Source organism: Triticum urartu, chromosome 4 (genome assembly GCF_003073215.2).
Source record: "Triticum urartu cultivar G1812 chromosome 4, Tu2.1, whole genome shotgun sequence".
NCBI classification, from domain to species: domain Eukaryota; kingdom Viridiplantae; phylum Streptophyta; class Magnoliopsida; order Poales; family Poaceae; genus Triticum; species Triticum urartu.
The window spans coordinates 534,900,367-534,914,786 of NC_053025.1; the positions used below are offsets into that span (position 1 = coordinate 534,900,367).

The following is a 14,420-nucleotide window of genomic DNA, read 5'->3' on the forward strand; positions in this document are numbered from 1 at the left end:
TGGTCGCAAGCGGTGAGGGGGCGCAGTGATGGGGCGGTGGCGTGGGGATTCACCAAAGAAAAAGCTAGGCGCAGAGGGCTAGAGGGATGGCCGGGGCGGCGGCGGATCGGCGGTGGGGAGTGGTTCCAAGGAGGGCGAGGCGGTGCCGCCGGCCACAGGCGGCGGGGGCTGGCAGTTCAAGGGTGGAGGTTGAAGATGAACTGCGGGCCTTTGATTTCGCATCCAATGGCTGGAAGATCAAGTGACCAGAGACGAAAATGTCAACTGACTAATTTCTAGCCATTCCCGAGTAACACAGTTCAACCCAGAATGTATACCCCCATTAAGCATTACCATCAGACATGCCCCAAACCTTTTCCTCTGACGGCAAACAGCTTAGAGCAGAAATCTCTGAGAGATAATATCACGATAGAATAACTGAGAGACAGTCTTCGATAACTCGGGCAGAGTTTTGTTCATCTGTTGCAGAGAGAGAGACTACAAACTAAGCAGCCATTTCAGACATGGCCTGATGCATACATATTCCCATCGAAAATGGCAAGTACTACAGACGTACCATAATTTACAGATCCAGTTCCATGCCCTACATACACTACCACCAACTGGCCTAACATAATTCCGCTGCCACCGGGACCCAGGAAAATTTCGTTTCCAGGAGCTTACAGAGCTGTTGGCTTTGAACCAGCGCTGTTCCGTCGTAATTGATTCAAAACTGGATCAGCAAAACTGGTTCTTAGGAACGAGACCTGCCCGCCTGCTCGCACCTTCTTGAAATTCAGCATTGCTGTTTTCTGAAGAGCAATTCTTCAAGAAAGATGACAAGTCGTTTGCCAACCAGACATGTAAGAGCTCGAAGGATGGTCCTCCTAGAAACAAGAGAAGAGATATTCAAAAGTATCAATATTTCAATTTATTCTCATAATACATGAACACCATACAGTGATCCTAGGAGAACGCTCAAAAGAAGCAGCCTATATATCTTTTTTCGCGAATACGCAAAGCTGGTGTATCTTTTCATTGATAGAAGAAGTTGAACAAAGAGAGGGGACATCACATGGCACAACCACAAGATGGCGCAAACATGATGCCCGGAGCAGAGAGACGTGGGATGCTCAGCCCAGACGGAAGCTACAACACAGCGCAAAACTACCCAGCCAGAGAAAAGACCCGCAACAATGTACCAATCTCGAAACCCAGTACCGAGCATGCCACAAGCAATCAAGACGACGGCTTCATGAAGGGAAACGACGCCGTGACGTCGCTGTGCTACAAATCCGCTTCCATGGTAATATGGCATTTTACCAATAATACGTGAGTAAAATTCTAAAAGGACGTATATTTTCGATACGAGGTAGTGTCTTTTACAGCTCTATAAATTTATAGATTTACTAGAAAATACATCATGTTTCCTCTACCATTAAAATTAATGAAAGTACATTACTGGATTTGGCACAACATTATCAATGAACTAGCGATAGAAGTTCCTCTCTCCAAATATAGTTATATAATACTACACCCATTTGTCTTTACTCTGGAGCCTCAATCCAGTAAACGTTCATTAGGGAAAAACACACCACATTAGTGTAGCAAAGAGCTTATCATTTCATCCCCCCCCCCCCCCCAAAAAAAAAAAATATTGCTTCTTCTACATTATGATAATCATATACGACATTGTGTGTGGGTCTGCATTGTGGTAAACTGTTCAAATAGGAAAAGAAAGTGCAAAGTAGCTGCATTGTGATAATTCTCTGAATCAACAGGCCATGCCATTACTGATAGCAGATGGTATGTTCTTAATAAGAATAGAACTCAACGATAGGTCCACTAAGGCCTTGTACAATGCTAGGTGCTTACGGAGGTGCTTGGAAAATAAACCGGGTTTTTTTGAAGCACCAGTGCCTATTTCTGTAGGAGAGACGCCTAATTAAGCGTCTACTCAATAGAAATAAGCACCGGTGCTTAAGGAAAGCCTGGTTTATTTCTCTAAGCACCTTCCCTAAGCACCTTGCATTGTATAAGGCCTAATTTAGTAGCTGAACCTTCGAAAAGAATCAGTGACTTTGTTTAGTCCATTTCACAGAAACTTACATCAGGAAAACAGAACCCATGCATGTAAATAGTTATTCAAAAATAAGCATCAACAACTAAAGTTAATTGTTCATAATTTTACCAATGTGAATGGTGCACAAAATATAGGAGCTGATAACATGTAAAACTTGTGTAGATATGTCAGCTTCAAAAACTGAATGTATTATGAAAGGAAGATACTGGGTAACATCTGAGAATAAATAATCTTACTGTATGGTAGTCTCAGCATCATCAAGGGAATATACCATGAAAGATTTATAACTTACACAATATGGAGTCTGCCTTCACTAAGCTCAGCAAGTTTGGTATCTGTAACTAAACACGGGCAGTAACCTCGTTTATGTGCTTAGATTCTGTTTTGTTGCCTCCATTTTCAACAATAACTCCCTAATGTTATCTTTCATCCTCGTTTTCATGCTGAGAAATTGATGGTACGATCTTTCAATGACTTGAAGTTCTTCAATGTTTTGCTTGCGCCTCTCTTGCAACTCATTTATGTGGAGTTCAGACATTTGAGTAGCATAATGTTCTTCAATGCGTGCATATTTTACCATCACAATATTTTTCAGACTCTCAGCTTCTTTACGTGCTTCATTGGCACGTTCCTGGTACATATTTGCTTCAGCCTGCTTTAACCTCACTAGACCATCCAGTTCATCAGAAACTGGCTTATTATTGACCGCCTGAAATCCAGTTTCAGCTATTTTTCTAGACATCGATTGGCTCCCAGCAGTAGAAACAACACCTGCTTTTTGTAGGAACGGGACTCCTTCTAAGGTAACTGATGGTAACCATGTTGCCGTTCGACTCGAACTAGGAATCCCATTTATTCCTTCAGCAATGCTGCATGGAATGCCCTTTAGTGGCACTAATGGACCACTGCCCATGTTAGGATTGTCATCTGGAATTAGAAACAGAGCGTTAGCAAGATATAATTTGCCGATCGATGACAGCTTGCACTCGTATTTACACCAGTTTTGAAAGCATGGACCACAAAATCTGTAGTACTGGAGAATCCTTAATGAGAAAGCCTACAAGCTGGATAACTGTCATTGGTTTGAAGATCAAGCATGGTTGACGATAACATGGTCACTAGTCTTATATGTCTAGAAATATATAACTAAAAGCAAGAACTGAACAAGCATGGCAATGTTAACTATTATTTCTCACTACTTATGGTAGCGGCTTACCAGAAAAGAATGCAATGACATATTTGATGACTTCAGAATAATAACCCCTGTTTTCCAATTTAATCAACATCTGCTTGACAAAGTCCCTGACTCTCCTACCCCTTGCATCATCACTTGCAGAGAAGATCCTTTCCACGTATTGAAGCTCTCTGATCAGAGCCTCCACCCTCCATTGTTTAGCACATGTTCGGAAGACTTCTTTCACAAAACCATACATCTCTGATGGATGTCCACAAGCACCGCAATGAAACTGCATTTCATTAGTACCATGTGCCCTAGAACCAGCTCCCCCCTTTCGAATAAGGGAGTGGCGTAAGCCACAATCCGTATGGCACCAATGAAGACAGACATCACAGCCAACCCAACTACATGTATTAGATGCCGTGTCAAACTTCAAGCAGACAATGCACATGCAAGAACTACAGAAACCATTCTTCTGCTTACAAATTTTACAATCACAATCAACCACTGGTAGAACGCTTTGGCATGAGAGATTGCGGCATTTCAAATTCAAAAAAATGTCAACCAAATCAGGTGTAGCAATGCTACTGCTTTTCTTTAAAAAATCTGGAAGACCCGTCCTTATAGCAACAAGTATCTCCAACAGCACCCGTGGACACCTTTGCAGTATTTCACTATTCAAGTCTGATCGTTTTTTAAGTGCCTCCTGCAACGCTACTATTTGTCCTCTTTTATCAGCATTAATTATGATCTCAGAAATGGCCTCCCTCAAATATGCTCTAGAATTGCCTGTCATCTCTTGAAGCATCCTTCCTGTATAATTCAGAGGGTCTGAAACAATCTTGGAAATAACCCTCTCAACAACACCAGCACCATTCAGAACAAGCTGTTCCTCATGCTGTAGCTCACCCCTTGAAAGACTGCTGCTACTTCTCTCTCTTGTGAGCTGCCTTCTATGTCTACTATGTCCCAATCCAGCATCAAGCGAACCATGATTATGTGCTGTCGACAGGACTGGCGATAGCCCATTGTTCTGCATGTTCACACCAACCAAAGTGGTATCTGACAAATGACCATTTTGGAGTGCTTTCTGAAGTAGCGGGGTAGGGTTCCCTTTCTCGGTAGATATGTTTGACGACAACTCTACTTGCCATCCTGTGCTGTTGCTCACCTGATCAACTCCTTGAAACAAAGGTTTACTGCCTACTGAGTGCTCACAATTGTCCAATGACCGTTGAGTATGTGAGAAACTAGGGTTGCGAACAAATGCTTGAGAATTGGTCAATGATACAGAAGCTGTTATTCCATCTGAATTTGTGCAGAATGATGATGATGACGACGACAACTGAGAGCATGGTCCATGGGCTACAGAATCAGGCCTGGGAACAGAACTTCTGAATTCAGGATCGTGTAAACCACCTGACAAGCTTAGTGAAAGATCGAGTCTCCCTATCTTGAGTGTGTCATCTTCCTGCTTTACGGAAGTAGTGCTTGTAGATTTCCATGCTTCTTTTTGGTCTGTGTCAGGCTGCAATCCTATGTCAAAACCTCTCCCCGCTAAAGTACCACCACCTGCCTTATTAAGGACATCAAATGCTATACCCTTTCCTTTATCTTCAGCCCTTGGCTTCTCCATAATCAGATCCAAAGTCGTGTCCTCTTCCTCAGTATCCTTAATATGGTCCTTGGGTGGTTGAAGGAAAGCACCAGTACCTGCAAGTTTGGCCTCCAGATCAACATGTATTACTTGTTTCGCAACGATTTCATTCTCAACTGCTGCTTCTTTTTCTTCTACAACTTCAGTTTTGTCAAGCGCAACTCTATTTTCACAACCGTACCTCTCGAGTCCCTCTTCCACTGGCTGGGATGCGATAGATTCAGTTGTTTCATCAATCTTCTTGTCTCCAACATTTCCTATTTCAGTTTCTTTAATTTCTTGAGACTCTTGGCAGAGAGAAGTCATGACATCTTCCTGGAGCATAGTAGATGAGCTGCTCTTTCCAGCTATGTCAAGCGCATTGGCAGATAGTTCTTTCGTGGTTACTGTCTCATGCATTGCTTCCTCCAGCATAACGGATGAATTGCTATCTCCTAGCAAATTAATGGTATTAGCAGTTAGCGGTGTGTCCTCTTCATGAACCGCTTCCTTTGGCATACTGAAAGAACTGACCTCTTTCGGCGCATCTGTAATATTGGCAGCTACATCTACATATTTCACTTCCTCCTGCGTCGCCCCCTGCAGGATACTGGACGAAGCGCAATATCCAACATCGCCACCGGCATTGATGTTTCCATCTGTTGCTTCTTTAGGAAGAACTTTCTGCAGCGTAGTCGATGAACTGCCAATCCAAACAATATCATCGTCACTAGCAGTCTCACCTAATGCCATTACTACATCCTGCAGTGATTCTTTTTGTGTGCTGGATGAAGTGCCCTTCCCAACATCATTGACAGCAATGGCAGTTTCAACTTGTGTTGTCACTTCTTCCATGGTAGCCTCCTTGAGGATACCAGATGAAGTGCTCTGCCCACCCACATGAGCAGCATTGGCACCATCTTGTCGTGTAACGACTTCCTCATGCCGCGCTTCCAGCTGCATAGCGGAGGAAGTGCTCTCTCCACCTTGATCAACGGCACTGGCAGCTCCATCTCCTCCACACACTTTCTCCGTGACATCCGATGCTGATTTCTCATGCTGTGCGTTTGCTACTTTCTCTGTGACAACCGATGCTGATTTCTCATGCTGTGCGTTTGCTACTTTCTCTGTGACAACCGATGCTGATTTCTCATGCTGTGTGTTTGATACTTTCCCCGTGACATCCGATGCTGATTTCTCATGCTGTGTGTTTGCTACTTTCCCTGTGACATCTGATGCTGATTTCTCATGCTGCGTGGTTGTTACTTTCCCTGCTTCTGCAACTGCATCATCGCTGATCTTCCCTTTCTCCTTCCCCGAGTTGTCGGCAGCTTGAGTTCTCAAATCCACTCTTAGTCTTGGCCCAGGTGAATCCACTTTCTTTAACTCGCATCTCTTACTAGTGCCCTTGTCATCAGGACGGCCTGAGTCAACCCACTTCTGATGCTCCGCGACGGCAGGCGGAGGCGGGGCTTTGGCGTCCGGATCTGGCGCGACTTCCCCTTCCTCGATCTCACCGGCGCCGCAGTTGTGCTTCCTCAACTTGTCCCCCTTGGGACCATCTATCCTCCTCCTGGGCTCACTAGGAGACCGGCGAGGGGGCGTAGGCGGCGACGGCGCCTGCCGCCTGGTGGCAGACTTGTGGCCGTCCAAGCCGTGCGGATCCCTCCAGGGGCCACCGGGACGGCGCCACGCCGAGCCGCCGCCGCCGCCGCTGCCGCTGCCGCTCGCGTCCCAGCGCGACGACCGGTCGCGGTCGGCGCGGAAGCCCTTGGGGAACTCGCGGCGGAAGCCGGAGAAGCTCTCGGAGCGGTGCATCGCGCGGTCCCCGCCATAGCCCCGCGGCGAGGGGGAGTCCCGGTAGCGGTGGTCGTAGAACCTGCCGCCGCCGAAGCCGGCCCGGCGGTCGAACTCGTCGCTCTCGTACTCCGCGGGGCGGCGGCGCGGCGACGGCGGGCCCCCGCGGTCGTAGAACCTCCGCCTGTCGCCGTCCGGGTCGTCGTCGTCGACGTAGGACGACCGCTGGCGCTTCATGCCAGATCGGCCCGCCGAGGAGGGCGGGGGGGCTGCCGCCGAGGGGGAAAGATAAGGAAGGAGCGGGTGGGGGCGTACGGGCGAATGCGTGCGCGGGGTGGCCGCTGCTGCTCGCGCTTGCGTCCGTCCGGCTCACTCCTCACCTCTTCCTCCCTCGCTCGCTCCCGGCCACTCCCCTCGCCTCCTGGTCGCGGTCAACGGGCGTCACCCAGATTTGGACCCGGGTCTCACAGCCGGCCGCCCCTGCTTACTCCTCTCTCTTTTTTTTACCGCCGACGGACGGAGCGCGGTGCAGGAGGCCCGTGGGAGTCGCTCGGCCGGGGCCCGCCTTCGTAGATGGCAGTGAGCGCAGCGGATCCGGGGCCGAACAGGGGACGCGGGGCCGGGCGTCGTGGCGCGGTGGCGCGTGGCCAACGGCGGTGGTGGACTCGTGGGGGTGGATGTGGTGGGGTGGGTGGCGCGCTGGGGATGCGGCTGGGGCGATGATGGGTCGTGTCGTGGAGGCCTCAGGGTGGCGTGGTGCGGTGGTCTGATCCCTGATGTGTGAGCCGGAAAGGTCAGCTTTTGACTGGCGTTTGCGTGCGGAGGATAGCATGGGCATCAGCGTCTCCGTCTCCCGACCCCCGCGCTGGTGACTTGTCCCGTCGTCCCCGCAAATCCAGATTCCAGACTCCGATTTGATTCGAAGGGAAAATGGAGTCCCAAATGTTGCGTGCTTCTCCCTCCTTTGCAGCCAGCAGATTTCTGAATTTATTAAAAAAACGGGTTCCTGATTTTCTTTTTCAAGGTGAGAGCAACTGCGGAGGCCGGAGTTTACCAATTGGCCATTGTCAATTGCTTGACGAAAACAACAAGCCACCAGTTTTTCCTCCGCCGGGGCTAGTAGAAGCTGACTACTCATCCACTAGTTTATTCTCCAAAGTTTGCTTGCATTCGGGATTACAGGTTCTCTGTTTTTTCTTTAAAACATTATACTAGTGGATATTGAATATGTAATGAAATATTCCGTCATCCTTAGAGCACCTCAAACCCCCCCTCATACGTCCGGGCGGATCAGTGGTCGATAAAAAAAGTCGACCACACGGGCACCTCAAAACATCCTCAAACGTCCGAGCTGATCGGCACCCTTATATGCAACTCAAATGTAGGGCGGATACAGGGAGGCCCGGCCGTGATCGGGCACATCCATTGACGGTGCAAAATACTGTCACATCCCTCGGTAGGGGTCCAAGCGTAGCTGGAAGTCATGAATCGGAGGTCACACGAGGAGTTTATCCAGGTTCGGGCCTCCCGAGAGTAATACCCTACGTCCTGCTGGTTTTGATGATTGATAATGAAGGGATACTTCATGCGGGATTACAATGGTGAATGAGATTGCTATCGAGAGTTTCCTATATGTGGATAGATGATGAATGAGGACCCTACACCTCCCTTTGTATAGGCAAGAGAGGTCTAGGGTTTACATGGCAGATGCGATCTGGGGCGCTGCTGCCCTCTAGTCTTGAAGATCATGAACGCCGTCTTCGCCTCCTAGGGTTTGCTCCTTTTATTGGGCCTAGCAACCCCCTTGTGGTCGATGAGGCCGGGCTCCCTGGCAATAGTCATCCCCGGTACAGGACCCCATCAGTAGCCCCCGAGAGTGGCAGAGGTCAGAGAGGGTGGCCGCAAGACCTCTGGCGGGCTCCCGCACTTGCTTGAAATCTTCTCAAGTTTTCTCCGGCATGGAGCTCAGACGATGGTCTGCTTGAGCCTCTGGTTCACATGGAATGCCTTTCGGTGTAGTCAACTGGATTCTCGTTAGGATTCCCACGGATCCCGGGATGGAGTTGTGATGCCGCTGTGACTGTCGCTTCAATTGTTCTACAACAAGAGGGAACTTTCCAAACTGGAGAAGACACCTGTTCCGTCTCAGGCGGGTGACGCTTCGGGTTTTGGTTGTTTATAAGAGAGGGAAAAGGAGGGTTTCAGATCGCACCCCGCCTCTGCTCAGTTCAACCTCCCAGACTGCTTCCAAACCCCCTGACGCGTCGTCGTGCCAACTTCATCTCTCTGTCGCGCCCCCACCTCTTCGCCACCAATGGCTAGGACAAGGAGCGAGAAGGGGAAGCGAGCTCTTCGCCAAGAGTGGTCGTCGAGCGCTGCTGGTAGGAAACAGAAATGGGCCACCTCCATAAGGGAGGCGAAATCGACGCACGCTGCCCCTAGGTCCACCGGGAAGTGGTTCCCTTCCGTAGCCACGGAAGGCGAGATCCAAGGGTACAAGGACCAACTCCTTGTGCAGGTGAATCTAAGTGTCCGGTTCCTGACCGGGGCGGTCCCGCCGAAGCCCCGCTGTGGCGAGCATGTTCTGTCCTGGCTATTTTGGGCGAGGGCTTGGACTCCCACTCAACAACTCCATGTGGGGCCTCCTGCACTTCTTCAGCTGTCAGCTGCATCACATCCCACCCGACGGTGTGCTCCACATCGCCAACTTTATTACTTTCTGTGAGTGCTATCTTGGAACAGCTCCCTTCTTTGAGTTGTTCCGCTACTTCTTTCAGGTTTGCGTTCAGATAAACGAGGGCGCCGTCTGCAACCTCGGAGGCGCCATCCTACAGCTCCACCCCAATTCCATGTTCTTTTGCTTCAATCTCCCGAAGTTTGTACTGGGTGGCATAAATCCTGGTTCTACGTGGAGGGCCTCGGTGAAGATCTACCGGCCTTTGTGAATGAGCCCCGAAGAAGCCGTGGTCGTGGGCTCCATTGGCGAAGTTGACGCCGGAGGCCACTGCTCGCCTGAAGAAGGGCCAGTTGACAGGAGGTCATATTGTGCGCACCTGGGTGGCGCATCTGTTGGAAACATGCCCTAGAGGCAATAATAAAATGGTTATTATTATATTTCCTTGTTCATGATAATTGTCTATTGTTCATGCTATAATTGTATTAACCGGAAACCGTAATACATGTGTTAATACATAAACCACAACATGTCCCTAGTGAGCCTCTAGTTGACTAGCTCGTTGATCAATAGATGGTTGTGGTTTCCTGACCATGGACATTGGATGTCGTTGATAACGGGATCACATCATTAGGAGAATGATGTGATGGATAAGACCCAATCCTAAGCATAGCACAAGATCATGTAGTTCGTTTGCTGGAGCTTTTCTAATGTCAAGTATCATTTCCTTAGACCATGAGCTTGTGCAACTCCCGGATGCCGTAGAAATGCTTTGGGTGTATCAAACGTCACAACGTAACTGGGTGACCATAAAGGTGCACTACAGGTATCTCCGGAAGTGTCTGTTGGGTTGGCACGAATCGAGACTGGGATTTGTCACTCCATATGACGGAGAGGTATCTCTGGGTCCACTCAGTAATGCATCATCATAATGAGCTCAATGTGACTAAGGAGTTAGCCACGGGATCGTGTGCTACAGAACGAGTAAAGAGACTTGCCGATAACGAGATTGAACAAGGTATGGGGATACCGACGATCGAATCTCGGGCAAGTAACATACCGAAGGACAAAGGGAATTGTATACAGGATTGATTGAATCCCCGACATCATGGTTCATCCGATGAGATAGTCGTGGAACATGTGGGAGCCAATATGGGTATCTAGATCCCGCTATTGGTTATTGGCCGGAGAGGTGTCTCGGTCATGTCTGCATGGTTCCCGAACCCGTAGGGTCTACACACTTAAGGTTCGGTGACGCTAGAGTTGTAATGAGAATTGTATGTGATTACTGAAAGTCGTTCGGAGTCCCGAATGAGATCTCAGACGTCATGAGGATTTCCGGAATGGTCCGGAGGTGAAGATTTATATATGGGAAGTCCAGTTTTCAGTTGCCGGAAGGTTTCGGGGGTTATCAGTATTGTACCGGGACCACCGAAAGGTGTCCGGGGGTCCACCGGGTGGGGCCACCTGCCCCGGGGGACCAAATGGGCTGAACATGGATGGGAACCATCCCCCTAGTGGGCTAGTGCGCCCCCAAGGGCCCCAAGGCGCCTAGGGTAAAAACCCTAGGGGTGGGGATGCCCCCCACCAACTTGGGGGGCAAGCACCCCCTTGGCCGCCCCCCTATCGGTGTCAAAACCGGCGGATCTCGGGTAGGGGGTCCCGAACTGTGCGTCTAGGATCGATGGTAATAGGAGACAGGGGACACGATGTTTACCCAGGTTCGGGCCCTCTCTATGGAGGTAATACCCTACTTCCTGCTTGATTGATCTTGATGAATATGAGTATTACAAGAGTTGATCTACCACGAGATCGTAATGGCTAAACCCTAGAAGTCTAGCCTATGAATATGGTAATGAGTATATGTGTGTTATCCTTTCCGGACTATCCCCTTCGATTTATATAGACACCGAGGGGATCTAGGGTTTACATGGATTCGGTTACATGAAAAGGAATCTTCGGTCGCCAAGCTTGCCTTCCACGCCAAGTAGAGTCCAATCCGGACACGGTGCAGTCTTCGGTCTTCACGTCTTCACGGCCCATCAGTCCGGCCCATGGATAACAGGCCGGACGCCCGAGGACCCCTTAGTCTAGGACTCCCTCAGTAGCCACTGAACCTGGCTTCAAATGACGAGGAGTGCGGCGCGTAGATTTGTATTCGGCATTGCAAGGCGGGTTCCATCCTTCCGAACTCCAGAATAGTCTTCAGACGAAGTAAGTATATACGGACCTATGTATATAATGGCAGAAAATATAACACCCCACGAGCCCAACTTGTTGATAGCTGTTCATGACGTCGTATCATGCCTGCCCGGTTGCTATTTCCAACCGTCAGTTAGCGAACCGCCCCACGTCTCGAGGTGCGGTTTTACTGGCATGTCTCGTCAGGGCAGAGATCGTGTCCCTTTATTTACATGATTTTCATTAATGCATGCGTGGGTAACCCAACCATCCCCTGGGTACAACTCCTTGGTGATAGGTAAGTTTAGAGACCCTGGGGGAGACGCCCAATATTCAGGGCCTTTATATAGAGAGCCAGTCTCGTTTTCTTCCCTTGCGCTTGCTCCTTCCTCAACCCGGCCACCCCAAGTTCCAACCCTCGGGTTCCAATCGCCACCAGCCCTAGTCATGTGCGGATCCAACCATCAGGGCCGATGGGTGGCTTCTTCTGTCACGGAGGAGGATATTGCGAAGCTCCGCGTGATAACCCACAAGTATAGGGGATCGCAATAGTTTTCGAGGGTAGAGTATTCAACCCAAATTTATTGATTCGACACAAGGGGAGCGAAAGAATATTCTCAAGTATTAGCAGCTGAGTTATCAATTCAACCACACCTGGAAACTTAATATCTACAGCAAGGTATTTAGTAGCAAAGTAATATGATAGTAGTGGTAATGGTAGCAAAAGGTAACAGTAGCAAAACTAGTGTTTTGGGTATTTTGTAGTGATGATAGCAATAGCAACGGAAAAGTAAATAAGCGAAGAACAATATATGGAAAGCTCGTAGGCAATGGATCAGTGATGGAGAATTATGCCGGATGCGGTTCATCATGTAACAGTCATAACCTAGGGTGACACAGAACTATCTCCAATTCATCAATGTAATGTAGGCATGTATTCCGAATATAGTCATACGTGCTTATGGAAAAGAACTTGCATGACATCTTTTGTCCTACCCTCCAGTGGCAGCGGGGTCCTAGCGGAAACTAAGGGATATTAAGGCCTCCTTTTAATAGAGTACCAGACCAAAGCATTAACACATAGTGAATACATGAACTCCTCAACTACAGTCATCACCGGTAAGTATCCCGATTATTGTCACTTCGGGGTTAACGGATCATAACACATAGTAGGTGACTATAGCCTTGCAAGATAGGATCAAGAACTCTCATATATTGATGAAAACATAATAGGTTCAGATCTGAAATCATGGCACTCGGGCCCTAGTGACAAGCATTAAGCATAGCAAAGTCATAGCAACATCAATCTCAGAACATAGTGGATACTAGGGATCAAACCCTAACAAAACTAACTCGATTACATGATAAATCTCATCCAACCCATCACCGTCCAGCAAGCCTATGATGGAATTACTCACACACGGCAGTGAGCATCATGAAATTGGTGATGGAGGAAGGTTGATGATGACAATGGCGACGGATTCCCCTCTCCGGAGCCCCGAACGGACTCCAGATCAGCCCTCCCGAGAGGTTTTAGGGCTTGGCGGCGGCTCTGTATCGTAAAACGCGATGAATCCTTCTCTCCTATTTTTTCTCTCCCCGGAAGCAAATATATAGAGTTGGAGTTGAGGTTGGAGGAGCTCCAGGGGGCCACAAGGTAGGGGGCGCCCCCCCCACCCTCGTGGCTAGGGTGTGGGCCCCCTGGTCTTCATCTTTTGCAAGGATTTTTTATTATTTCCGAAAAGATGTTCCGTGAAGTTTCAGGTCATTTCGAGAACTTTTGTTTCTGCACATAAATAACACCATGGCAATTCTGCTGAAAACAGCGTCAGTCCGGGTTAGTTCCATTCAAATCATGCAAGTTAGAGTCCAAAACAAGGGCAAAAGTGTTTGGAAAGTAGATACGACGGATACGTATCAACTCCCCCAAGATTAAACCTTTGCTTGTCCTCAAGCAATTCAGTTGACAAACTGAAAGTGATAAAGAAAAACTTTTACAAACTCTGTTTGCTCTTGTTGTTGTAAATATGTAAAGCTAGCATTCAAGTTTTCAGCAAAGATTATGAACTAACCACATTCACAATAACATAGGTCTCATGTTTACTCATATCAATGGCATAATCAACTAGCGAGCAATAATAATAAATCTCGGATGACAACACTTTCTCAAAATAGTCATAATATGATATAACAAGATGGTATCTCGCTAGACCTTTCTAAGACCGCAAAACATAAATGCAGAGCACCTTTAAAGATCAAGGACTGACTAGACATTGTAATTCATGGTAAAAGAGATCCAGTCAAGTCATACTCAATGTAAACTAACAGTAATGAATGCAAATGACAGCGGTGCTCTCCAACTGGTGCTTTTTAGTAAGAGGATGATGACTCAACATGAAAGTAAATAGATAATCCCTTCGCAGAGGGAAGCAGGGATTTTTAGAGGTGCCAGAGCTCGGTTTTGAAATAGAGGTGAATAATATTTTGAGCGGTATACTTTCATTGTCAACATAACAACCAAGAGATGGCGATATCTTCCATGCTACACACATTATAGGCGGTTCCCAAACAGAATGGTAAAGTTTATACTCCCCCTCCACCAACAAGCATCAATCCATGGCTTGCTCGAAACAACGAGTGCCTCCAACTAACAAGAGTCCCAGGGGGAGTTTTGTTTGCAATTATTTTGATTTAGTTTGCATAAAGCATGGGATTGGGCATCCCGGTGACCAGCCACTTTCTCGTGAGTGAGGAGCGGAGTCCACTCCTCTTGAGAATAACCCGCCTAACATGGAAGATACGGGCAACCCTAGTTGATACATTAGCTATTCGAGCATACAAAATAGGATATTTATTTGAAGGTTTAGAGTTTGGCACATACAAATTTACTTGG

At 48.1% G+C, this 14,420-nt stretch overlaps 1 protein-coding gene across 1 annotated transcript; it reads right to left on the reverse strand.

Moving 5' to 3' along the window:
- Positions 1-375: 375 nt before the first annotated feature.
- On the reverse strand, positions 376-7,290 carry LOC125552486 (protein OBERON 4-like). Its single transcript, XM_048716060.1, has 3 exons — positions 3,279-7,290; positions 2,355-2,989; positions 376-866 (listed from the first exon to the last, which is right to left on the reverse strand). The coding sequence occupies exons 1-2, from the start codon at positions 6,907-6,909 to the stop codon at positions 2,427-2,429; spliced, it is 4,194 nt and encodes a 1,397-aa protein (XP_048572017.1). The 5' UTR covers positions 6,910-7,290; the 3' UTR covers positions 376-866; positions 2,355-2,426.
- Between the last annotated feature and the right edge of the window lie 7,130 nt (positions 7,291-14,420).

Bases quoted from the DNA above. Each gene is read 5' to 3' on its own strand.
- LOC125552486 (XM_048716060.1), bottom strand. From the start codon at position 6,909: ATGAAGCGCCAGCGGTCGTCCTACGTCGACGACGACGACCCGGACGGC. The intron at 2,990-3,278 runs GTAAGCCGCTAC...TTCTAATTCCAG, and splicing joins TGTCATTGCATTCTTTTCTG to ATGACAATCCTAACATGGGC.